The 25173-nt window shown below is 40.2% G+C and overlaps 2 protein-coding genes across 3 annotated transcripts in view; one reads left to right on the forward strand and one right to left on the reverse strand.

Annotated features, from left to right (window-relative positions):
• Positions 1-3875, reverse strand: part of BABAM2 (BRISC and BRCA1 A complex member 2) — a 171790-nt gene extending 167915 nt beyond the window's left edge. The window contains exons 1-2 of one of the 2 annotated variants that reach the window (XM_042051606.1): positions 3770-3875; positions 221-380 (exon numbers count right to left, since the gene is read on the reverse strand). In XM_042051606.1, the coding sequence (XP_041907540.1) occupies positions 221-348 (128 nt within the window). In that variant the 5' untranslated portion in view covers positions 349-380; positions 3770-3875. Of the gene's footprint in view, positions 1-220; positions 381-3406; positions 3525-3769 lie in introns of those variants that run through there. The other variant, XM_042051605.1, reaches the window with a different exon arrangement.
• Positions 3876-4060: 185 nt separating this feature from the next.
• RBKS (ribokinase) overlaps positions 4061-25173 on the forward strand; it is a 71683-nt gene continuing 50570 nt past the window's right edge. Inside the window, exons 1-2 of the mRNA XM_042051607.1 lie at positions 4061-4206; positions 23662-23794. Of these exons, the coding sequence (XP_041907541.1) occupies positions 4157-4206; positions 23662-23794 (183 nt within the window). The 5' untranslated portion in view covers positions 4061-4156. The remainder of the gene's footprint in view (positions 4207-23661; positions 23795-25173) is intronic.

Below are 25173 nucleotides of genomic sequence, written 5' to 3' on the forward strand. Positions count from 1 at the left end.
AGTGTTCTAACAAGATTATCATTGCCAAAAATATGACAAATTTAGTCTCCCAAACGAAAAAATGGTAGCAAGACAAAAAATAATGTAGCTAGTATGTCAGCTAGTATGTCAGCTCCAGCTGCGTTCAAAATGCTTAAACACATGAACCTAATCAAACTCTGTTCTGAAAAGACAACTTAACTGGGAGGGGTTGGGTGTTCTTTTTGGATGAGGAACTCACCCAGATTTCAAGTCTGTAATCCGTAAACAATTAGTAGCATCTAGTCCTACTTTTCCATTTCTGACCACACTGGAAATGAAGGGCGAAAGTGCTGGAGAAATTCTGTTCAAGGCCACTTCAGGTGACATTTTAATACGTTCCTCCTTCCTTTTGTCTTGAGCTGCAAAGGGACAGCAAAGGGAGAATATTAAATTTAAAAAATACTACTTACTTGATGTAGATTCACATGTACTCTGCAAACACCAACAGAAAAAAAGCTAAGCATGCAAAAGACCACGAATGTAGAGTAACTGAAGTGTGCACAGGTTTAGAATGAAAAAATAAACAGAGGTAGGTTTTTTCCTCCCACCTCTGCAACATTCAATGAAGCCTGTTTATTCAGTATGAACATAAAGCCAGAATTTTGTCCTAGGCACTTTTAACTAAGGCCTGATCCCTCTGAGAAAGAAAACTGAGGGCCACTCTGACACTTCACAGCCTAACCCTTCTTTTGGGCATTCCCAGTCAGTCGGTAATTGACAAGTCACACTTTTTCTACTTTCCCTGAAATCAATGGGACTTACATTAACAGCAATGGGCCCAGGGGTTTGATACCTCTCTGTATTCTCACCTGCAATTTCTAAGAGCACTAGTGTGCCTATAATCAGTATTACTTTTATGCTACTTCATTAGGCAGCAATTTATAGGACTCCATGATGCCTTTTAAAAGCTAACACTGCTTCTCTTTCAGTGCCATCACCATACTCTTTGAAAGGCATCTTCATCTTCCTTCACGTAACAGATCAGGAAGCTGATGTACGCACATTCTAAGCACAGCTTGTTCAGAAGTGCTTGCAATTGTGTGACCTTATGCTAAATCAATTAGGCCATTAATTTAGCACGCTTTAGGAACCCGTTGCTTTCTAGGTGAAATGCAGAAACTGAGCATACACACATTCGAATTCATTGCACCACAAAAAGACTAGAGTACATGGACAACAACAGACTGTGGTAGAAGTGGGAGGAAAAAAGGATAACCAACCTATTAAAATGTTAACATATTTGATCACATTCTAAGGCACGGAGCTTCACATGAAAATTAACTGAACTCGGCAATTTTAGAAAACAAGGCTGTAAATGACTAAAGGTGACATAAACTTGCCACTGATAAGTGGGACAGAAGAGCTTATACATAAACCCTGAGGATTAAAAAATATTTTTAAAAATATCCATTTAATTGGGAAACACCAATATGCACTGCATTCACTTTCTCTAAAATGCTGCATATGGACTGCTGTATTAGTAAGTGTTCTATAACAAGAGTGTGAACAGCTCATGGCAATAACTGCAATTTTCTGTTGTTTCTCACACTCAGTTTACAAGCATTAATTAGTAACTAATGGGTATTCTACAGAATCTACTAAATCTCTGTAACTGGGAGCAACATTAAATTTCACATTCTGTTCTCATGAAAGCCATTCACACTGGAGTAGCAGGAAGCAATGATCAAGAGTGTTTGTCCTAGCTATTCAGAGTGTATCTTAATAAAGCAAAGGCCAGGCACTTTAAGGTAAACAGAAACATTAATAAAGTAAGACTTCCTAAAAATAGTAATTATCTTTAATACACTGGCTCCTACATTTTATGGCAGTGAAGAAACTGAAGACTAAGTATCCATGCCCTGACACATAATGTGTTCTCATAGATGATTTGTTTAATTGACAGTGGAACAACTTAAGTTTGTTTAGCAAACACCTACAGCAGTTTAAGATACTACCTCTGGTTTGCTACTTTTCTACTAAAAATTTCTGCCTGCTCACCTTTATTCTTCCCCAGAGGGACTGAGAGGACACAAGCCCATACTTGACATATTTCAGTGCAAAGTCTAATGGCTTAGACTAAACTGCTAATAAAAAATTAGTTTAAGCTAAAATACTTTGCACAAGAATGGTTACAACAGGACACATACTTCAGTCTGCCAGCTCTGCTGTAGGGAAGAGTAATTTCAAGCAGGGGCAGCTGGACTGATGAAAGTAAGAACTTCTTAAACCATGAGAACATGCTGAAAAACAAGCTATCCTTCTAGCAATCCTGAAGTTATACATTAAGATCTCAGAACTGGTTCTGATAATGACACATTTTACGGGGACTGTAAGTGTTATGAGGGTGAAATTGCGAGACATGATACGTGTGGTGATCACAGCTGAACAGATGCATCTTCCAAAATGAACTTTAAAATGAGATTCCTTATCTTTTTGTTAATAAAATTTGCAGATATTGTCAAAACAAGATTTAAATGACTGTTTGGCATTTTTCTGTATTTTATTGCATCATTTTTAAAAATCACAAAACCTTCTATTTAACAAGCCAGATACACAATACTTAAAGGGTTGCTATCAATTAAACTCACTGATTTATTTTGTAAACAAAGGGCTTTACAAACTAGAACATAATTCGTACCCATTTCCTAAGTTTCAGTTGTCACATACATTTTTTTTCCTCAGCTTAAGTTTCCCACAGTACTGGAAATTGAACACAAACAAACTCAGGGGAATTAAGAAAAACAAAATTCGCTGGACTGCTTCCCTCCCAAAACAAAACCTTTGAAAGAAGCAAACAAACTCATAGTTGAATCCTCTTAGATTCAGCTGGCTATCACTGTGACTTGGGGCTAATGTTACACAGGCTTCAGAGCAACCATGAAGTCCCGGGCACTGCTTTGGGCACCAGAGAGAGTCCGGATGCAAGATACTCTGTCGTTCCGCCACCGGCCACACCATTATGGGCATTAAGTGAAGCTTTAAAAAGGAAAAGGTGACTATTGTGATGGAGACCTGGAAGCGTGACAGGACCTCTCCTGTCTAACCCTCTTGGCGTGGCCGTCGGCAAGCTTGGTAGTGTGGTTTTCACTTCGGGGGTGGCAGGAACATGTGCCTGGGTGTGAGTGGGGAAAGGAGGGGACCCACGACCGCCGCCTCCTCCAGCCGTGCCCGAACACATCCATGGAATGCGATCAGCAATGTGGATCTGCGGAGCCCCGGGTAAACGCCGAAGTTACCTAAGCCCTGGCACGGAAGAACGCTCAGAACCCCGGAATGGGTGAGGCTGGAAGGGACCACAGTGGGTCATCTGGACCAACCTCCCTGCTCAGGCAGGGTCACCCTAGAGAACACGGCACAGGATTGCATCCAGGCGGTTCTTGAATACCTCCAGTGATGGAGACTCCGCACTCTCCCTGGGCAATTTGTTCCAGTGCTCGGTCATCCACAAAGAAGCTCTTCCCCATGTTCAGGGGGAACTTCCCGCCCATCAGTCTCGTTCCGGGCTGACCCCGGCCAAGCCCTGCTCCCTCCCCAGCCGGTGCCGCCACCCGCGGCGCTGCGCCCGCCCCGCCCCGCCCCATCGGCGGCGCTAACACCGGCCTCCGCCGGCTCCGGGCCAGAGCCTCCCGCCGCCGGGTCGCCTTCCGCCCGCCGCCGTCCCGGGAAGGGCTGTGGCATTGCTCGCTCCCGCCCGCTCTCCCTGCCCGGCTCGCTCGCCCCATCGCGCCCGTCCCGGCCCCGCCATTACCTACGGCGGCCGGAACTCGCCGCTTGGCAACGGCGTGCACGCCCCCGCGCCCGCCGTGCGCGCCTCCGCTCCCCCCGCGCCGCCGCCGCCGCCTCTCCCACCCGGGTCGGAGGGGTCTTCACTGGCCCAATATTGGCGTCCGCCGCAGGTGCCTGCGCGGGCTGTGTGGCCGCGCAGGGCGGGGGCCGGCGGTTCGGTCCGTCGCCGCCGCAGCGGCGCGGGGCAGGGAGGAAGAGGAGGGGGGGCGGTTGTGGCAACAGGCGTTCGGCAGGGGCAGCCCTGCCGGGCGAAGGTCCCCGCGGGCAGCCCGTCGCCCATGGCAACCCGAGAAGCCTCGGCGGGGCCCGGGGCGGGTCAGGGTCAGGGTCCAAGGGCCGCCCCGGCGCCATGGCCGCGGAGGTTGTGGTGGTGGGATCCTGTATGACCGACCTGGTCAGGTTAGTACTGGCTGGGGGTTTCCTGCCCGCACTGGGCGGAGCGACCCCGAGGTCATGGGAGCGCAGGGCGTCGCGGTGCCCGGGGCGCAGCGCAGGCACGCCGGGCTTCCCGGGACAGGCCGGGCCCGGCCGGCATGTGCCCCGGGCCGAACCGAGCGGGTGTCACGTCTCTCCCCCAGGCCGGGATGCAAGAAGCGGGGTCGGCGCCAGGCGCGGCGGGCGGAGCGCTCGGCCCGGGGCAAAGGGAGCCGTGGCTGTGCCAGAGGAAAGGACTGAGCCCAGGCGCAGGTTGCCCAGAGAGAGTGTGGAGTCTCCATCACTGGAGACATTCAGGAAGCGTCTGGATGCAGTCCTATGCCGTGTGCTCTGGGATGACCCTGCTTGAGCAGGGAGGTTGGTAACCCCCAAGTGACCCACTGTGGTCGGTTCCAACCTGACCCGTTCTGGGATTCTGAGATTCTGTGAAGCGGGGCGGCTGCGCCCGGGTGATGTCAGCTGCAAATAGTGCTTTGAAAGAAGAGTGTGGGAACGGGGAGAGGTTTGAACGTGCTGGAGCTTTGATCAGCTATCTCTGACTCTGGAGAGAGGAGAGACTTTGGTTTGTGTTTTCAGCTGTGCCGGGTGGGTCGGTGTTGGCCTTGGCCATGGAGGCAGCGTTTCGCAGGCACCTGCACGGGAAACCTGGAACTCTTGACACTCGTTATCAGGAGAGGAGTCTGAAACAATTTTATGAAAGTAAATAAAGCTGGTCAACTGTAACACATTTTCAGTTCAAAGCACACTTGTCTGCACTGGAAAAGCGAGAAAGTAAGGTTAATATTGCAAAGAAACCATGGTTAGCTCCATGAAACAGTAGGTTGTAAATTGATTACTTGCAGGCAACGTTTTGTGTGACACTTTGAAATGAGATTGAGGGAGAGGGAGAGAGAGGGAGGGCCTCCCAAGGTATTCATATCCAAACATACCAAGAAGTGCATATAGGAAGCCCTCAAAAATTTAGCAGCTCTGCACCCCAAAGCTATTTTTTAAATTATTTTATAAGGTTTTTTTAAAAGAATATCTTAATTTATCTTTATTCATTTTCTGAGCATTTTGCTGTTTGAATTAAATACTTGGGTCTCATTGTCTTTTTTTCCTTCTTTTTCTTTATTGTACATAGGTAAGGTCTGGAAAGTTCTTTTAAAAATTGAAGTACAGAAGTTCATGAAAGCTCTTGGTTCCAGTAGCCTAGGCTTTACAGTCAATACTAAATAACAGGAGAATTCAAGTAAAATTGGAAGAATTCACGATGCAAATACTAACCTGAACTGGCTGGCCTTGTCAGTCCCAGTAAACTTGCAAATCAGTCTTTGATTTGCACTGTTTTAAACACATCTGTCTCCATACTCTGTATGCAGACTTGGTTAAAATAGGATTTAAAGTATATGTATCTGGACTGCATCAGCTTGTCCTGCTAGGAATTCTGCAATTAAAAAAAATCCTTTATCAACAGACAATTATACCAAAGCCTGTGGGTCAAGAAAGTGCAGAACGCATGGTTAGAGGAACATGCTGAGGAGTGAGTAGTGCTTAGGCACAGACTTGTGTTACAGAAACGATGAAGGCTCTTAAATAATCGTAGAACCTGTGTCAGAAAGATTTAATGCTTTATGTAATTTGCAGAACATGCTGGCAGCTTTCCAGGAAGAATAGTTGTCTTATAAGTCAGAGTAAGAGCTGTGGAACTGATCTTGACGTTATGTGTGAATGAGGTCTCAGATGCATATGACGTTGCACTGAAATGTAAAACATGGTGCTCTAACCTCAAGACATTCCTTTTCCTTTCTGTCTAAAATGTGGGGAAAAAAGTAATCAAAAAATTGTCTGCCAGTTTAAGCACTGCTGACAACTGCAGCTTTGGGCTTTTCTTGACACTTAAACAAACAAGAAAACTCCTTGCTCCTTTTTTTTTTTTTTTTTTTGGCTGCAAGTTTGATATGCTAGAAATGCAGTCACTTATTTGAAGGGATATTAACTGGCCATACTGTAACCAGAGATTACACCATGGGCTGGAGTGATAGATGCTGTTACACTGAGATGAAGTGGCTGAAGAAAAGCCATTTCACTTTTCAGTGAGCTGCGAGGGTTTCTTAAAGTGTACAGATGCTATCACAAGTATATATGCGACTCACCATTATTAGCTTCTGCTTTAAGTAGCAGTAAAGGGCTTTTTATGAGTGATAAAATAATCTACTTGAGCTGAAAAAGAAGGGACGGCTTCATTCTTTCTGTTACTAGCACAGGACTTTGGACACTTAATGAAATAAGAAAAACTGTGTGTTTAAATTTGGCTGGCAACACTTTAATCTGACTAAAATTTCCACGTAGTACCTATGTAGACATTGTTTAAATGTATCCTGGGTTATGAAAATCTGGGTAAAATTACCGGAAAGTACTAAGCAGTAGGCTTGATTGTGCCTAGGTGGAACAGGAAACTATAAACAAGCTTTATGCAATATAAAAACTGCCAGGTTGGGGTTAGGATTAGATTCCAGGAGCATAACTCTTGACTGTCTTTGTATCTGGGATTTAGAGGGGGCTGCATATTCTAGATTTAAAGCTGTGGTTCATTTCAGTGGGAATGAAGGAGCATCAGGTTTTTGTGGGTGTGTCCTTTGTGCTGATGTTTCTGTTTATAAAAGACATGGGCAGCAGTGATTATGTTAAATGCCTATCACCCATTTGGAGGAGCATGAATAAATTGGTGAGTTACACAGAGGAAGCCGGACACATTTTTGTACACATTGTGTTTAATGGGCATATTCACCACTCAACACTAAAGCCTACCTTTCTTAGAAGATAATAATATTGATTGAGACTCTGCCAGAGCTAGACAATGCTGTGTTATAACTTAAACTGGTAAAATACCCTGTTGGCCCTTTAGGACACAACCTTGGCCCTCTGTCTGGAGAGCTAGAAGCACAGGGTCAGACTTGAAATGGTGGTAGCAAACTTTAAATGTTAAGCATTCCCAGGTCTGTAGAGGCAAGGTACCGAAAAGCTTTAAGCCACCGTTGGAGGTATCATAGCCAGATTCACCATGAAAAAAAAATTAGCATATAATGTTTTTACTCAATACAGTAAACTAATGATTTAAAGAAGTGTAACCTCTGTGTGAAATGGAAATGTACAGTTTGAAATGTGCTGAATCTTACATAATGACCAAGACAGAAAAGGACAGGGGCCTTTGGTTGAAGACAGATACACAGATGTAATTCTGAGAAATAATCAAATTCAGAAGAAAGGGTAGCATGTCTTAAAATTCTTCTAAAAGGAAGGGGCCCAGTGGTTTGCTTTTGAAACACTGTTCTCATTGGAAATTCTTTTCTCATTGTCCTGTAGCGCTGCAGTGGCAGAATGTGGGTTTTCTAAAGTGAACTTCATATGATCAAAACAGCCTCACGTACATACATGCAGTAAACCACACTCTTCTGGCTTATTAGGACCAGAAGCAAAACATACTTGTGGTCACAATCACAATCAACACTTCATTGGCAATAGCAGGCAATAGTAGTAGAAAACAAAAACAGCATTATTCTGTATGATCTAGATATCAAACCAGACGGGTAGCATCCACAGTATTATTTAAATAGTTTCTCTTCTGACTCATATTTGCAGACTGGTCGTGGCATTGGCATTTTAATTCATATTAAACCAGGACAAGACTAAACATATAAACCAATGAGAGTCAGACACACTAAAACAATTAGAATAAACAGGAGAAACTTTGGCATGGCAATTGAAAACAGCAGAAGCATAGAACAAAATGTAAGATGGAAAAGCAGTCTTTGGATAGTCACAACAACAACAGTCTCTCAGTTTAACTCAAGAGAATGACACCACAGTCCAAATAGTGGAAAACTGCATTTGCAAGAATGTTCAGAATTTCAAGTCTTAGTTTTCTGTGGACCTGTTTCCTCTCATCACATTTCTTCAGTCCCTTTAGGGAGTAGAACTAAAAGTTCTGCTTCCAGCCCCCTTGTTGTAACAACCACCGTTAATAATTACTGCAAGTACTAAACCGATTGACTGTAAGCATTCAGCAAGACAGAGAGACAAGGCAGAGAAGCACTGAGCTCCATGAAGAGTAGTGTGTTGCTGAACTGCAGTGGACAATGGTGACAAACACACATCAGTATTAACATCCCAAACACATCAAATCCTCTTTGCTAACTGAGCACAACCTGTGCTTGGGCCAAATGGCAAAGGTATCTCATAAGTGAGATTCTATGTCTTCCTTTTAAGTCTCTAGTGGTGACTATAGTCTGCTGAAGTGCTGAAATAAATGGCTCATTGGCACATTGGAAATGTCCATGATCCAAAACTATGTCTGTACTTTCTTTTTTAAAAGTGCAGTATTTGAAACTATAATTGCAGACTTTTTTTGATGGGAATGCGAAAAAGGCATTTTCTTACGTTTCTTTTGAGTGATCAGAGGAAGTCTTGCATATGACTTCATTTTCTTCTTTGCTTTGTTTCCAGATCTCACACATGTTCTCATTTCCACCATTTCTCATGCATGTCACCAACTTTTAATGGTTTTGTCTTGTTTTGATATTTTTTTCTCTTCAGCTTCTCCTAGCAGCAAAGTATTCTAGAGTCCTTCCAATCCATTTCATTTGTGTTTTTGTTTTAATCTGTAATGCTTCCCCTGCAGCAGCCACTCCTCATTCTAGTCAATCTGCCATTGCCAGCAGCATGGGAAAGCACAACTGTGAAGGAATACAAGCTTAGTCCAGCAGAGGAAATTAATCTTTGGATCCAGTGAAAGACATCAAGGCATGAGTGAATGTGTCATCTGTGAATTGTTTCATTTATGTAATAGTGAAAAATCTGGGCTTGATTTCAGACCCAGTGCTGTCTGCCCCTTGTCTTTCTTCTTCTCTGACCTAGCAAAGTTTGGGTGCATATTAGATGCAGGATGTACAGGCTCAGCATTTGACTGTTTCTCTAAACATTTGGGTTCTCTGATTTTAGAGAACCTAAATGTTTAGAGAAACTCCTGTTTGCCTTCTCTTGTGTGGCAGGAAGAAAGCTGTGTCTTGGAGGCCCAAAAAGAAAAATGGGATAAAAATCAAGTTGATGAAATCTTCAGTAATGGCATTCAGTAAGAAAATTGTCTTCTGTGCGTATACAGCTTTTGAATATCTCTACTGGCCCAAACACTGCTGATACAGGGCCTGATCCAAGCTCATTCATGTCAAAAGAAGCTTTTCACTGCTGCAAACTGGCATGAAATTGTCTTCCTCCAGCAAAATCCGAGTGATAGTTTACTTTAGGGTGAGATACAGTTTAACATTCTAGCATGTTAAAGGTGTTTGGTATTATACCCCAGACTTGAAAAACTTCCAACAAAGTTCCTCTAACAAAAAATGACAAAATATTGAAGAGGGGAAAAGGAGGGAAAATGTCTGCTTGGGTGCTTCTTAAATTAACACAGGATAACTAGGGCAAGGCCACCAGGGACTTTTTTTAACCCATTACAAGGGCTGCATTTGCAACTAAGGTTATGAACCCCAAGCAAGAGACAGTGCGCCATTGATCCCAGCTGGCACCTTCTGAAAGAAACTGTTGTTTGTGCCACAGAGGATGCTGTGGGCCCTCTCTGAGAAGGACTGGTGGTGCTAGAACACCTGCTCAGCCTTTGCCTTTGGCTCTTATCCATGAAAACGGGTTTTTTCCTCTGCTTCCTAAATGGAAACATGGAAGTTTTAAAGTCTTGGGAAATAAGAATGTGAAACTGGTCACACAATGTCTTTTAAGTTAAGCACAACAAAAGTGTTGCTTTCTGGATTCTATTTAATTGATATGAAGACACCTGCCCTTTCATTTGGTGTCTTCATTTTGTGTTCTATGCTACTGTGTACTGTAATTAGGTGCTGTCTTTACTCCAGAGGCAATTCCATTTCAGCAATAACTAATATGCCTCTTGTGTTTTAGACTCGTTTACCTGGTTAAGTTTTAATAGTATGTATTTAGTAGTGCTTTTGAGCTAAAGAATACCCCTTGTGGTACTACAGTCAAGCCGGTACTACGTGAATCCCAGTCACCAAGAGCAGCACTATTTGCCTTACTGGGCATTTGGAAAACATTTTGCAATTTAAGGACAGGAAGAAGGGCAGTTTGCTTTGTAAAAAGATAGGAATAAGTACAGAGTATTGGAGTAAGTTATTAAAAGGGGCAAAAATAATAGGAATTACTAAAGGTTTTACTGCAGAAGGTGTGAAGAGTCTATCTATAGAGTTGAAGTTGAAATAAAAAGCAGGGAAATTACAGTCCCTAATAGTGACAGGTCCCCAGTTGTCCAAAGGCCCCTTGTTTTTCTGCATCTCTTTCTGTCAGCTCTGCCTGTCTTCTTGCTTTCTGCAATTTTCTCACATGGCTGCATGGCAAAATTCAGGGAAAACTCTGTTTTAGTCCTGCTGTCTTCTCCCAGCACAGTATTTTGGAAGATAATGGCACTGAGTGAGTCCTCTGTTACCTCCTCCTTCCCATGAATGAGTTCCCAGCTGTCTGCTTCTGTTCCTACCAGCTGCAGTGTCTGGTCTGTTTAAGTTTGTAAATTGCTTTGAGATCCTTCAAGATAAAAGGTTCTTCTTAAGTGAGATCACTATCGCCTTGTACATTTCTCCACTCCCTTTTCTCAGTTCAAGCTTCTTTTCTCATCTCAACTTGGGGTCCGGCACAGTACTCAATGTTCCCAACTCATGGCGACACAAAGCTTACACACAAATTTCAGCTTCCAATCCTTGAGTTGTTTGACGCCTCTTAGAGTACTTCAGAGCTGAAGGTTAAATATATGTATTTTCCTGAGCTGATGCCAAAATGCTTAGCACTTGCCACACTGAGATTGTACTGCTGCATTTGCGTCTGACTTCATGTTATTTTGTGTGCTTCAAGAGACTGTGGAGTTCTCTTCCTCCCACTTCTGAAGTACTTACTCATTCTAGGAAGCATTCCAGCTACAACGTTGCTCTGAGATCCTACACTGTATTCTCATAGCCATACTTTGTTCGTGTTCTTGTGGTTAAACTGTACGCCTGTCAGGGCAGGGATTTGACTCCTCTGTGGTGTGGTGAACTTACAAAGGGGAACCCTGACAGGAGTTCAGAGGGCTCTCTGTTGAAAGGTTCCTAGGTAGTAACACAGTGTTTGGGCAGGAGAACCGTGTTTCTGTTCAGCTGCAAGTCTAGTTGTTGTCTCTGTCTTCTATAGGTTAAGTGGCTAGTAAGAGAGTTTTTCACTGTGTAGTACTTGTGTGTGTTTATTCCCAATGTCATTCACATTCCAGTGAATTTTCCCTCTTTCCTATGAAAGTGAGGTCATCTTAAACCTGTGTTTATGATATTGCAGTCATTTCCATGGCAGTAGACTATGATATCATCAGTGGAGGATTATGCCTTTCCTATGTGTGTTAGCAATTAAAAATTATGGTTTGTGAGATAAAACTAGTATTTACTAAACTTTTAGCTTTAGTCCATGTTAGGCTGGGAAACTATTGCTTAATCCTCTAGAGAGTTCACTTGGGTAATGGAGTAAATGAATCTAGAAACATTTTGATCCTAGCAGGTGATACATTTTTGGGGTGTATTTTCCTAATGAGAGAGGAAAATCAGCTACTCCATCTTGTGTTCTCTTGCCTGGCCAAGAACACTTGTCTGAAACCCAGTGGTACGCCTTATGGTTTTGTTATTCAGAGCTACCTAAATGTTTGACTTAAAGATTCACAATTTTCTACTCTCATTAGAATGTCATTTTTCACCTTTGGAGGTCAGTAAGCTATTAGACACTACCCACAAAAGTTAAACAATGCGATCATCAGTCTTTTAATCTTTTTAGTGGGTGCCCTATTTTCCAGCTATCAGTAGCTGAATCTCTTTGTTGAACCTTCTTGAGTGTGTACATGCTTTCTCATGGGCTGGTGACAGCAGAGGCCAGTTTCAACACCATAAGCAAAAGAAAATTCATCCATTTAAAATGTAGAGTCCAGTGTTAGAACAGTTGCTAATGCTGCAAGATCAGAGTGGTGGACTCAAAACATAATTTAAATCTTCCCTTCAAATAGTTAAGAACCTTTAAGCCAAGGAAATAGACTTTCCTCAAAAAGAGTGTGAAAAGAAAGGGTAAAGACATTAGATGAATGTTTGTAGAGAAAGCACATCCTCAGTCTGAGTATTGCAACATAAGACAAAATTAATAGTAATTTTTTGGTAATGTATTTTAATTTCAGAAACACACTACATTTATGCACATTTAAGCCTGTCTATTTGCCCACCTAACACAACTGAACTCTCATAAAATATCTCTTTCAACGATCTGGGTAAGACCATTGGGAAAAAAAAGTCAAAATGGTGTACCCTAAGTACATACATACTTGCATGTGTCCAGTTGCACAGAAAGTCTAGGATGTGAAAAGGTTCTTCCTGAAATTCTTACCATATGAGTGACTACAGCAGAAAGAAATTGCTTTTCCATTGTCATTCATTGAAATGGAACCAGGCTGGAATAAAAGGATAGGCAAAATTATTGTATGTATTTTTTGGAGACTAAAATTACTAATGCCGTAACAGACCTGGCTCTTATTTACTAACAGTACAGTCAGGTGATGTTACAGCAACCTGCTGAGCATGCATCTTCCCTATCATTCTGCTTTCCTTCTGAGGATTTGTCTGTCTCTGGAAAACCCAGAATTGATACCTCTGTTGGAAGAAAAGGAAAAGTCAGGAAGTAAAATCATTGTGATGAGGGAAGAGGCTGTTGGGATGACAGCTTATTTACCAATTGTCCAATATAACTGTGAGAAGGGGGTTGTGTTAATTTCTGCTACAGAAAGATGCCATTTTATCTCAGTAATGCTCTGTAACATATGGCCATTGCTTCACATTATAACACTCCACTTTACAGAGAGCACAATGATTGCCTTTTGCTCTCCGTAGGGTTCTTAGCAGCTGAGCAGTTCCAAGTAAGTAGCATGGAAAGCAGCAATACACTGGGCACTAGCAGAGTCAGTACTGCAGGGCATTCCTTGGGCTTCTGCTGTATTCTGTGATACACATTGAATATTACGTTGTGTTGTGAAAGTATCTATAATTTCTAGCCCCAATAATTACTTTTACTATATAACTTCCACAGTTTTTTAATGATTTGGTTATTGTCCTACTATTACTGGAAATGGTTTTGACTATTTAAAATAAAATGTGTCTTGCCTTTTCAGTCCAGAGGTGTCTGACATGCAGGATTCACTACAGTCAAATGGGAAGTTGTCTAAAGGAACTCCTTAGAAAACATTTGTCACAATGAACAGGTGTTAGGCACTAGATTTTAACACCCAACACAGAGAATATTGTATTTTCTCCCCATTTGTGAGACACAGAATGGTGTGATTAATACTCCATTCTTTCTTGTTAATGAATTACTCACTGGCTGTACTGTCAATGGCAATAACCATTTTCCTAGATGCATTTCTAGACATAAATATCTTCGGGTGAATTTTAGTACTCCTGACAGTAAAGAGCTGCTGGCACAAATCAAAAGCTGCAATAAAAATCCTACAGAGTCGATGGTAACAAATTTGTGTAAAAACACCCTGGGCAGGCATATATATTATTTTGCCTCTAGGAACTGTCTGAGCTGTTCTTTCCATAGGAGCTTACCAGTAAGGTTTTGTTTGCTTGTTTTATATGGCTCCACTTGTTAGCTCCTATATCAAGCTGCAGTAAGTTATTTGATGCTGACATCCTGGTTCCCTTGAGGATCCTTGTACCATATACTTCGAGCCTGAAGAAAATACAAAATTACTTTTCACTAGTATATTGCCAAAGTAGGTGCAGCTTTGTAGAACACGTTGATCTTTGTGACAACTAATTATAAAATAAGAAGGTGGTAATGTTCCCTGATATATCAGTGTGCTCTCTTCTGTATTTTATTCTTTCTTCTTTCCATTTCTGAATTTAGTCCTTTTTGCCTCCTTTTTTCCCTGTGTGACATCAATAACATGTCACTGTTGAACCATGAAATTTCCTCTAATTTGCTTTCACCTCTTCTTGTTGTCCTTCTACTTCAAGTTCTTAGAGTGCACTTCTCTTCTGTATTGCTCTTTCCCTGTCTCTCCTAACTTTCAAAAATAACTTTTGTGTCCAAAGAATCATAACTCCCTTTCATTAATTTATTCCATCCATCACTTGCTATATTTCCTGTGTTCTTTCAGATCCCTGTTTACACAAAATGCATAAACCTTGATAGTATAAACAGCAGAAACAAAAAAAAACATTGGTCAGAGCTGAAAATAAAGGATAAGCAGATCAAGTTCAGTGGAAAGACTGGCATTTTCCATGTTCTCAGCAGCAATGAGATTGAATATTCACTCCTTCTTCTAATTGTCTGATGCTGTTAGTATTATTCATTGGGAATATCCTGTTAGTATTGTTCAATCATTTTTAAAATCCATTTTCATTTTTCTTTTTCCCAGAAAGAACTGAGTAAAAAAATGACCTGTTGGAAAAAAGCAGTTGGTGGTTTTGCTGGAGCTCATATTACTCCATATAGAGGCAGGAAAAATGTGCAGTTTTTTCTTCAGTTTTTATTCCCTGTTGCTCATTAAATTCTGTGCTTAAATGGAGGCACAGGAGTTGTCCGTTGGTAAGCATCAGAAGCCTGGGTTATACAGAATTGCACTTTTCTTTCTGATATTTAGGGATCTACCGTTCCCAAAAGAGCTTAAATTGTGAAAAAGGTGTAAAGGTCCTTACCTAGAGAGGATTCCTAACTGTCACAGCAGAGTTAACCTTGGCCAGGGAAGCCCACGCACACTCCCCCCACACCCTGCACATTGTCATCTTTGCCCCACAAGCCTTAATGTTTCTGTAATTCCAGATTTTAGTTGATGCCTTTATAATGAGATGGAACTTCAGAGAACACTTTAGGTAAGATAGTTTCAAAGTAAAAACTTGACCAGAAATTTATCCTGAAGTGGCTGAGCAGTTAGACTTGATGATGGTTGTAGGTCCCTTCCAACTGAATATTCGAATCTACTCCCATATAATAAATATATTTAAGTATGTTTATTGCTTTCATTATCTATGATACATTGAATAAGGGTATGTAAACAATGTCTTATTTTGCTTATACTTTTCATTCGTGACGCATATGGATTCTGCAGGAAGCACTGCACTTACAAACTTGATAAAAAATATCATACTCGACAAAATTACTGTCCTGCCTATGAGCTTTTAGAACAACATCTTATTGAAGAAAATTATTAGCATTTGGACTGCACTGTACTTCATCTTGATGAGTCTGTAGTGAAAACACATCCATGATGTTTCTCCTAATATTATAGTTCATAAAGTGCAATATGCTTGCGTGCAAAATACTTGATGGTGTGCAGGGGTTCTTTTTATTTTTTACCTGAAGAAGACTGACAGCAAGATTTTGTATAGTAGGTGCCCTGTTTTCTGTATGGTAGTAAAGGAAAAGTAAAGACTACTTTGTTGATTTACCAGCATATAGAAAATCATGATGACAAGAACAAGGACACTGTGGCTTATCAAACCAACCATATTATTTCTACTTTGTTCCCTGTTGTCTGATAAATACTTTTTTTTAAGGAGGTATAGAAAAGATTAATGTTCACATGTCTTGTTTATCTTAATCTGTCCTTGGGCATGTAAAGATCACTCTTTTCTTGAGTTGCAAAGGTTATTTTGTTTTGTATTTTGTATTGCTTTAGCACTGGTATTTCATCATGATATAATGTTCTGTTCAGCACAGGAACTGTAGGCTGCCTGCTTCAGTTCTGGGTGAGCACAGCCTGTTTCAGAGACAGTCTATTCTAACACTACCATCAGATTGCATTGAAAATAATTATGTAACTGCCATTCCAAAAATAATGTAATCGAGAGACATCAATGAAGAACAACGTGGGAGGCAGATAAAGCTAGAGAGTAGCAATTCTGAAAATTTCCACAATCTTTGTTAAATACAAAACAGATGTTTGGTAAGAATGATGGAATGTTTGCTGAGACTTAAATATCTGGAGATAGATTTATTTGAGTTTTAAAATCTCTTTAGAGCTTCAGCTTCAGAATTATACATTCCACAGATTATGAACTCATCAATGTTGTGCCACCTTTTCCCCAAATTTAACTGCTAGTGAGGCAATGTGTGAGGAAATGTTACAGGTTTGTTGTTTCATGAGAAAGCTTTTTATTTTTGGTAATTAGTCAAATAAATAATTTCTTTATGTTGAAGTTTTCGTATTCATAACATAATTTAGGAATTTTGATGTCTTGGTAATACCATAATTTCACTGAAATGCAGTACAGCGTACTACCATAAATGCTTCAGAGCATTCATTCATCTGGATGCCTTTTTATTTGTTTAATCTTTTAATATCTAGGAGGGTAAGATCTGATTCTGTGCAAAGGGTCAACAAAATTGTTCACTGAAGTTCTTGAAGAGCTGTGGACAGCTGTTCTCATTCTATGTGTTACAAGTTTTGGTCTTTTTCACTTGAAACTGTGATTGTACATAAAAGAAGATACAACTCTTGTGGCCCTCCTACGTGTAGTCACAGCCATTCATTTAATTTTCTCCCTTCCCAGAGATTTTCTACAGTTGTTCCACTTCAGCTGTTTACCCGCTCAGTAATGAGATCTACAAACCAGTTTGTCTATTTATATATATCTATATGTCTATTAATGTGCTTATATAAACAGTTTGTATATTTATGTGTTATTTGTATATATTTCTGTTTAGTAAAATACATATTTCCCCTGATGGCAAAACTCATTGAAAAGATTCCTGCTGCTTTGCACCAATTTATCATTCACTTGTTTGTGTTGTGGTAACATGTTTTTTGATGTAAAATCAAACTGATTTTAAAAAAGCCCTCTGAATGGATGCTGGTGTAAAGCTTTTGCATCTCACTGTGCTGCAGAGGGGCTACTCTGTGTCAAGTGCTGTGCCTGATACCAGCTTGGGTAGTGCTTCTACAGTGTTCATTACTGTGGGGTATAGAGGGAGCCCAGACCATCAAACAGCCAAGCAATAGGCAAGTATTTGAATTCTCTGAAAATTTTGGGTTTTTTAAAAGAAAACCTTGTCATGCTCAGGGACATAAAAGGGAAAAAATATTAGAGATTTTCTGATTTTTAGGGGTTTTTCAGTCATTAAAGGTCTGAAGGAAGTCTACAAACCTAGAACCAGATTGCCCCGTCCTTGAACCAAGCTGTAGTTAACTAAATTCCTGAGGTAGTTTCTTTAGAAATCTTGGAAGTTTTCTACCTTCCAATAAGATATTTTAGTGGATGATTAAAAGGAGTGAAAGCATAAATGAGTCAAGAACATCAGATTTTGAGAAGATTGTGGTCTTTCTGCCTCCGTGTTAAGGATACTTTCCCACAGCTTGTGTTCAAATCTTCAAAATGAAGCTAGACAAAACAGACCGAGGCTAAACCAAAATGTTAAGCCAGATCCCAAAGAGGTCTGAGACGTTTTCACCACAATGTTGTATTAATATTAGAGGCAAGAACTATTCTCTCCTTTGTATTTGTTCAGTTGTGAGAATCATGAAAGGCCAGTAAATTGTATGTACTAGACAGTGACTAGTTACACCTACTCTAATCTCACTGGGATTTTCCCCATTCTAGGGAATTCCCAAGAGTGGAGAAAGCTAGTTTTGTTCAGTGATTCAAAGAGAACAGAATCAAAGCTAAATTCTAGAGCTTACCTTATATTACTTTTTATTAAGTCAGTTTTAAATTCAGTATTTCTGCTGCTATTTTTCTGCCCCTGATCATCTTTACCTTTCTTCAGGAATTAAAAAAAATCTGAGTGTTTCTTTTGATACTATTTAAATGACAGTCATTTGGGGCATTTTTGGTGATACTTAATCTAATGTAGAAATTCTCTTCCCCTCTGAGTTGCCTGATGAGAATATTGTTGGGGCTTTTTTTAGAGAAAAATACTCAAGTGCTTTTCTGTTTTTCTGATGCATGTCATTTATCTGAAACATACTGATATTCTCTGCTTTTCAATATATCTGGTGAGCTAAATATACTGTACTACTTAAGCAAACCTTAGCTACAGAGCATTAAGTGTTTTCAACACAAAGTAGTATCAAGTGCAATTTCCAACTTTGGCTCAGGACAGTCTGGCTGTACTGCTGCCAGCAGAGGCTAGAGGCTCTCCTGCTCCTCCCTTCACAGGCCACCTTGGCTGCTGTATAATGATTTGGATGAATTAGCTGATCCAAATGGAAATGACCCTTTGAACAAAAATGTTTTGAATTAGGAAGCTCTGTAAGCAACAAAAGCAGTACTAGAGAAACAGTGGGGAAATGGTGCTGAGAAGAGGGCATGGCTTCACATCAGTTTAAGCCAACAGTAATAATACATCTTTGTAGTTTTCATGTGTTGAAAACAATGAACAAACAGTGGTTAGGTGTGAAGAATCAGAAGCAAACCATGATTAATTTCAGGATTAATTTATGCAAATTCTGCTTAATATACATCTTTCCCTTTCCCCTTCTTCATATTTTCTATCTCTGAGTGTGATCTAGTCACTGCTTAGAGGGGAACTTTTTGAGAAAACCTAGAATACCGGGAAAGGTGCATTAATGACTCAGTACGTTGTGCTTTCACCTCTGATTCAGTGCTTCAACACAGTTGTAAAGGGTTCTGTTCTGGTTTCAATGCCATCCCTCCAAAGGGATGTCTGTCTGAAAATACAAATGCTAATCAGCTCTAGCCTCTAAGGGAACTCGTGGCACACACTGGAAGAGAGGGTTGAAGTTAGTGCAGTGGTAGAACTCTTATGTGTGTGCCTTTATTCATCCCAAACCTCTGAAACATAAGTGTATGTAAGATTCTTCGTTTGTCACAAAAAAATGTGGGCAGCATTCCTGTGTGCTTTACATTTAAATATTGTTTTGTAAAAACTCAGTTGAAATTCTCAGTGATTATATTCCTTGCTTGTAATGTCCAAAGTAAATCAAGATGTTTCAGTCTGAACTTTTCTCTATAAATATGATTCAGTAGTACAGTGCACAATTTGCAAAACATACAGTAATTTTATTTTACTTAGATGTTTTGGGAGTTTTCAAGTTCAGTTTGTGGTTGTTCATAAGACGTAAGAGCTCAGTATCCTTTGCAGCATTTATCCTCTCAAAGCTGAGCAGAATTTGTCATGTAAGCAAGGAGGAGTCTATTGAATAGTAACTTGGGTTTTTCAGGTCAGTGTTTTCAAATTACGTCAAAAGTTGTAAATGGCTTTGCAAAACATTTTATGTAACAATCCTGAAAGCCCATGTGACATTTTTTCTAATTAACTTATTTGGCCTACTTTTGGAGTAACATTAGCTGTTTCATCACTTTTAGGCTATTTTGGGTGTTCTTTGTGACACCATGAATAAGCCAAGAATTTATAGGGTTTCTTAATCATACAGATTACTCATCACTGCCTGCTCATACCAGAAGCCTGAAATGCTCATTAAAATTGTCTGATGTGAATCAAAAGTTAGTATAGTTGCAGAATTAAATGATGAGAGAATACCATTATATTAGCAAAAAAACCTGTTTCATGAATACTGGTTTCAGTGAAAGTTAAAACTGTAAGCTTATATATAGATCAGTACTCCGAATTTGTTTCATATGGAAAATAAGAATAGGCTTCTGGAGCAGAGAATTGCTCTGGAATGATTGGCAATCATGCCTAAAATGAAATATGGTGAAGGGTTTGTTAGTAGGGAGCTACAGGAACTTGCTGCGTGTTCTTGCTTAGTCTGTTTTAGCCTATTTTAAAATTTGACTAGTTATAAATCCCTCTTTCAACTTGATCCTTTGCCCTTTGCCTTGTACCTTTCCATCAAAACAATAAAAAAAGGTCATCTCCCTGTCTTCCACAAGCTGTTTGATTCCCACAGGCAGTTGTTATGCCATGCTGCTTGGAACACTGAGACCGAAATTCTCATCTCACCAAGCCTGTTTTTTCACTAGTGAAATTATGATGCTTCCACTGGAGTTGCATGTTGATGCCAACATAAAAGAGAGACAAATCAAGCCATAGTCTGGCCACTGTTAAAACAATATTTATGGTTCAACTTACTTTTTGAATATGAACTCTGAGCAGTGTTACTAGGAGATGTGTGCTGGAATCACAAAGATTGTTAATCTTTGCTTAAAAATATATTAACTTTTTGTGGAAGCAAATTCTATTTAGAACAAACTATAATCTTTAAAAAAACCAGCCTAAGGAAGAAAAATGAATTGAGAATTGATGCCATTTTCATGCTGCAGAATTTAAGTGAGAAGACAGTGTGAGCTGGTAGATTAAGCTGATCTTTATTTTTGGTTTTGCCACTGGCTTCTTGTGACCCAAGGCATGAAAAGGCAGAATGCCTTGACTAAATTCCATACCCGCAAAACAGGAATAATGACGTTGTTCTGCTTTTTAAGGTGTAGTGAGATGTGTGGATGAGAGGAACTATTCAAGAGCTGCTATTTGTACTTATTACCAAGGCTGGGTGAAACATCCTTCCTTACTGAATGGCACATAATTTTAGATGTGTATGTGCAGTACCCTGGCAGTGGCTGAAGAGGAGCTTCCTCAGCTGAGTTTTGTGGCCTTCATTCTCTGGTCCACAATTGTCTCTACTTTGGCTTCCACTGGTGAAAATGGTGATAAATTACAGATGTTACCATTAAGGAACATTGTTTATCTATTACTATTTTTCGATTCTCTTTATTGTTGCGCCTTCTTCCCTAAAAGCGTACAGTTACTCGTTGGAAACAATTTCCTGGATGCTGCTGTGGGCAAACAGCTTTAATTTAGCTGTATTAGGATCTTAGCAATCCTTTCCATATATATATAAGGTAATAAGTATGTTTTTAAAAAGCTCTTGTATTTTTACTGAAAACGGTTTGAACATTTGCCAACAGAATGTTCCCAGCTCTGCATCTCTGGAAATGAGTGCTATGAGCTGTACGTGTGACTCTCCTGGGGTTTATCTGTGGCCACCCACACAAAAGAAACCTGGTAACTGTGTACACTATCCTCACATTAAAATCTGGGGTGCTGTGTCTCCCTTAGTGAGTCTACATCCCTACCTCTATTTTTTTGGAAATTGTAACTACTGATGAAGCACAGACCTGTAGCAACTCCTTCAAAGCCAAAATCTAAATTTCTGGGAGTTTGGGACTTGTTTGACTTTGCTAGTTTCATTTTAAGTTTTCTTGACTTTCTAATGATCCTAAACCTTTGGACTGATGAATGCTGAAATTGAAAATTAGAGGGAGAAAAAAATGTTTGCTTTTTCCTGAGAGTTTTTAGTAAATTAGGCTGTGCTCTGTCATTAGTTCTGTAAGATTCTGCAAACACCCATATGCCCCAGAAGGTGCAGCATAAGCTCAAAACGTAATATACACATACTCTTCATATCCTTTCAAAAAACAATCTGTAGTGATTGCCTGATGCAGAAGCACAGAATCGTAGAACATTCAGGGTTGAAGGGAGCTTTAAAGATCATCTAGCTGCAACCTCTTCTGCTATAAGCAGGGATGCTTCCCATTAGACCAGGCTGCTCTAGGCCTTATCCAACCTGGCCTTGAACACTGCCAGGGTTGGGGTATCCACAACCTCCCTGGGCAACCTGTTCCAGTTTCTCATCACCCTCACAGTGAATAATTTCTTCCTAATATCTAAACTTTTATTCTGAATTGGAAGGCTTGCAGTTTTCAAAGAGTCACAGAATGGTTGAAGTTGGAAGGGACCACAGTGGATCATCTATTCCAAGCTCCCTGCTCAAGCCGGGTCATGCTAAAGCACATGGCACAGGATTGCCTCCAGGCAGTTCTTGAATATCTCCAGTGGGGGAGACTCTCTGGGCTCAGTCACCTGCACAGTAAAGAGGTTCTTCCTCGTGTTCTGGTGGAACTTCCTGTGCATCAGTTTCTGCCCATTCCCTCCTGTCCTATTGCTCAGCACCACTGAGCAGAGCCTGGCTTCATCCTTTTGGCACCCTCCTTCAGATACTGATAAAAATTGATGAGGTCCCTCTCAGTTGCATCTTCTCAAGGCTGTACAGGCCCAGCACCCTCAGCCTTTCCTCATAAGAGAGATGGTTCAGTCCCTTAATCATCTCTGTTGCCTTCAGCTGGACCTGCTCCAGGGGCTCCATGTCTCTCTTGTCCTGAGGAACCCAGAGCTCAGTTTCTGAATTTTGAAGCTGCTGTGAGATTTATTGGTAAAATGATGTTATAAGTTGACAAACAGAGCTGAAGTTAATCTCTTAATCATAAGGGTGGATTCTTCTGTATTCTTTCAGGCTCCCATTCCCCATGCCCCCTTTCTATCCTGCAGACTTCTGGAAACTGTCTGAGGTAACTGTTGTTGACTAAGCAGGTTGTTAGTACATCATAAAATGCCTTCCCTCCCCACGTGTTGTGAACTTGTTTGTAGCATAAGAGATTTTAAAATTACATTTTTAGGCCTTGTACCTGGAATGCATGGCTTGAGGAGGCAGAAATTTTGGTTATCTGAGTTTTGGAAATGCATCTTTGAGTTAGGTATTTTAATAGAAATGACAGAAGTCAAGTAGTCTTTGCATTCTGAGAAATTCTTCCATACAGTCGCAACGGTGTCTTTTATTCCTTTCAACTTTTATTGGAGACAGCAAAGCATCTGGTAGGGTTAACAAAACTGCAGTTTTGTTTTGTTTTTTTCCAAAATGGAAATGAAACCAGAATACACTCCTGATGGCATTCGGCTTGTATTAGTGCATCTGGTTCTGGGCATCCATCCGCAGAAGGATGTAAATGTAATTGGACTGTATTCAAGGAAAAAACAAAATGCTGAGAAGTTGTAAAGCTTGATTTGTAAGAGAAAAACTTAAAAATGTTGAATATGTACAGTGTGCCTGCATGACAGCAGAGGAGAGGCAGGTTTTGGTAACGATTACAATTCTGAGGGGTGTGAACACCAACAGAGTGAACACTTACTTAAGGATAGTTTAAGAAGGTATAATTAGATTTAATGGAATTAAATGAACTTGAGCCTAATGTTACAGTAAAAAAATCACATGAACAGTGAGACCTATAGATTTATGATTTATCTGCATTGAGTTAGCACTGGGAAATCCCAGTCAGGGATCAAGTGCTTCTTCTGTAGAAACATGAAACATGAACAAAAGAAATGCAGTCCCTCTCATAAGGGGACAGGAAACTTGAGTGGGTGGCATATAAGGAATAAACTCAAACTAGTGGGATGTGGAGTAGAACCCTAAAAGGTCTTTTGAGTAGTTCTGAATCTTATTGGCTGACTGTTGAGCAATTCAGGATTATAACAATTTAACTCTTATTTTGAAGATGCTTGTTATCTTCATTTGCTAATGTATGTGAATATTGCTTTAAACTGGAATAGCCTTACTACGCGATTGCCAAAAGCTGGAGAAACTATCCTTGGACATAAGTTTTTTGTTGGTTTTGGTGGGAAAGGAGCCAACCAGTGTGTCCAGTCTGCTCGACTTGGAGCCAAGACCTCTCTCATCTGCAAGGTAAGCACTGACTTGCTCTTCGATTACAGCTGAACTGAATGTTCACAAAAATTCCAGTAAACCTTTTGGTCACTTACCAGAAAGCTTTTGGTATTTTCCTAGCTTTTTAAAATCTTTCTCTAATTCTCTTTTGTTTTTCTTATTTCAGCTATAAATTTAAGCATGGAGGAGGCTGTTTAAGAGCACTGCCAGAACCAAAGACTAGTTGGCTACAGATCTGACAGAAATTGCATGTAGAGAAGGATTGCAAAACTTAGGTTGATATACCATGGAAAAGAGAATTGGGAAGAGTTAGAGATGTTCAAAATTTAAGAAATCTTGATTAGGCCCTACTCTTTACGTTCCGCACTGTTACAGCGATCAGTACTTCATTGATGGTATTCAGGTTCTAGAAGCTGTGGTCACTCTGAAATTTACTTTGTAGATGATTAAAAATCAGACACTGACAAGCCAGTGACAAATTTTAGAAGGAATGTGAAACTTAGTGCTTTGAGGGTTGAGTCATTATCTCATTACTTGAGATTAAGATAAGGTGTTCATATCTGAATTCTAGCACCGTTGTGTGCTATGGGATATTTTTGCCTACTTTTCTGAAACATCTGATATACTGTAGCTCTAAAGACTTGCTCACAGACCATTGGGCTGATTCAACTTGGCAGATGCTATATTCTTAAAATCTTTTTCTTTGATTTTTGTCATTAAACATTATAAGTTTTGAGTGATCATTACTACGGTTAAGATCAAATTTTTCTCTCTGTAGCCTTATTGTCTATCCTCTGCTAACTGTAGATGAAACTTCAAATTGACTGGACATACTTTGTTTTTTGCCATAGCTGGGGAGGATGCTAAATTTGTTGGATCATTGTCTGTCAAGGATTTATTGAGAGGTACTGGAAACATCTCAAAGGAGCCTTCCTCACTGTTTTTTCAATTCAATATTTAGACTAAACAATGTTAGCTATAAATTTAAATTACACCTGAAAGCATTTCTGTGGGTTATTATCACTAGTTGTTCCACAGTGTGGGTTTATGGTTTTTTTTGGCAATGTTTGTGCTTCTGTCATATTGTGTATATTTGATCATCTTTGCATTCAAGAATGATCAGATTCAAGTACAAGATGAACTGGCAGTGAATTCCCTTCTAACATTTTCTGCTAAATGTTAAAGATTTTTTTCCATTGCAAGTGTGAATTTTGTGTTATTTTTTTTAATGGTCTAGGCTTTGTTCAGTGCAATGGAAACATACACATTCATAATAAAATTTAGTAGCTACTATATTTTCTAAGTACTTTTCAAAAACATATTTTTATTTCAATAAAACCCAGTGTTCTTTCTTTCTGTCTTTCTGTCTTTCTGTCTTTCTGTCTTTCTGTCTTTCT

This window comes from Corvus kubaryi, unplaced genomic scaffold, assembly GCF_017639235.1.
Source record: "Corvus kubaryi isolate FWS band 111438036 unplaced genomic scaffold, C.kubaryi_AGA036_p1.0 76, whole genome shotgun sequence".
Classification (NCBI taxonomy): Eukaryota; Metazoa; Chordata; class Aves; order Passeriformes; family Corvidae; genus Corvus; species Corvus kubaryi.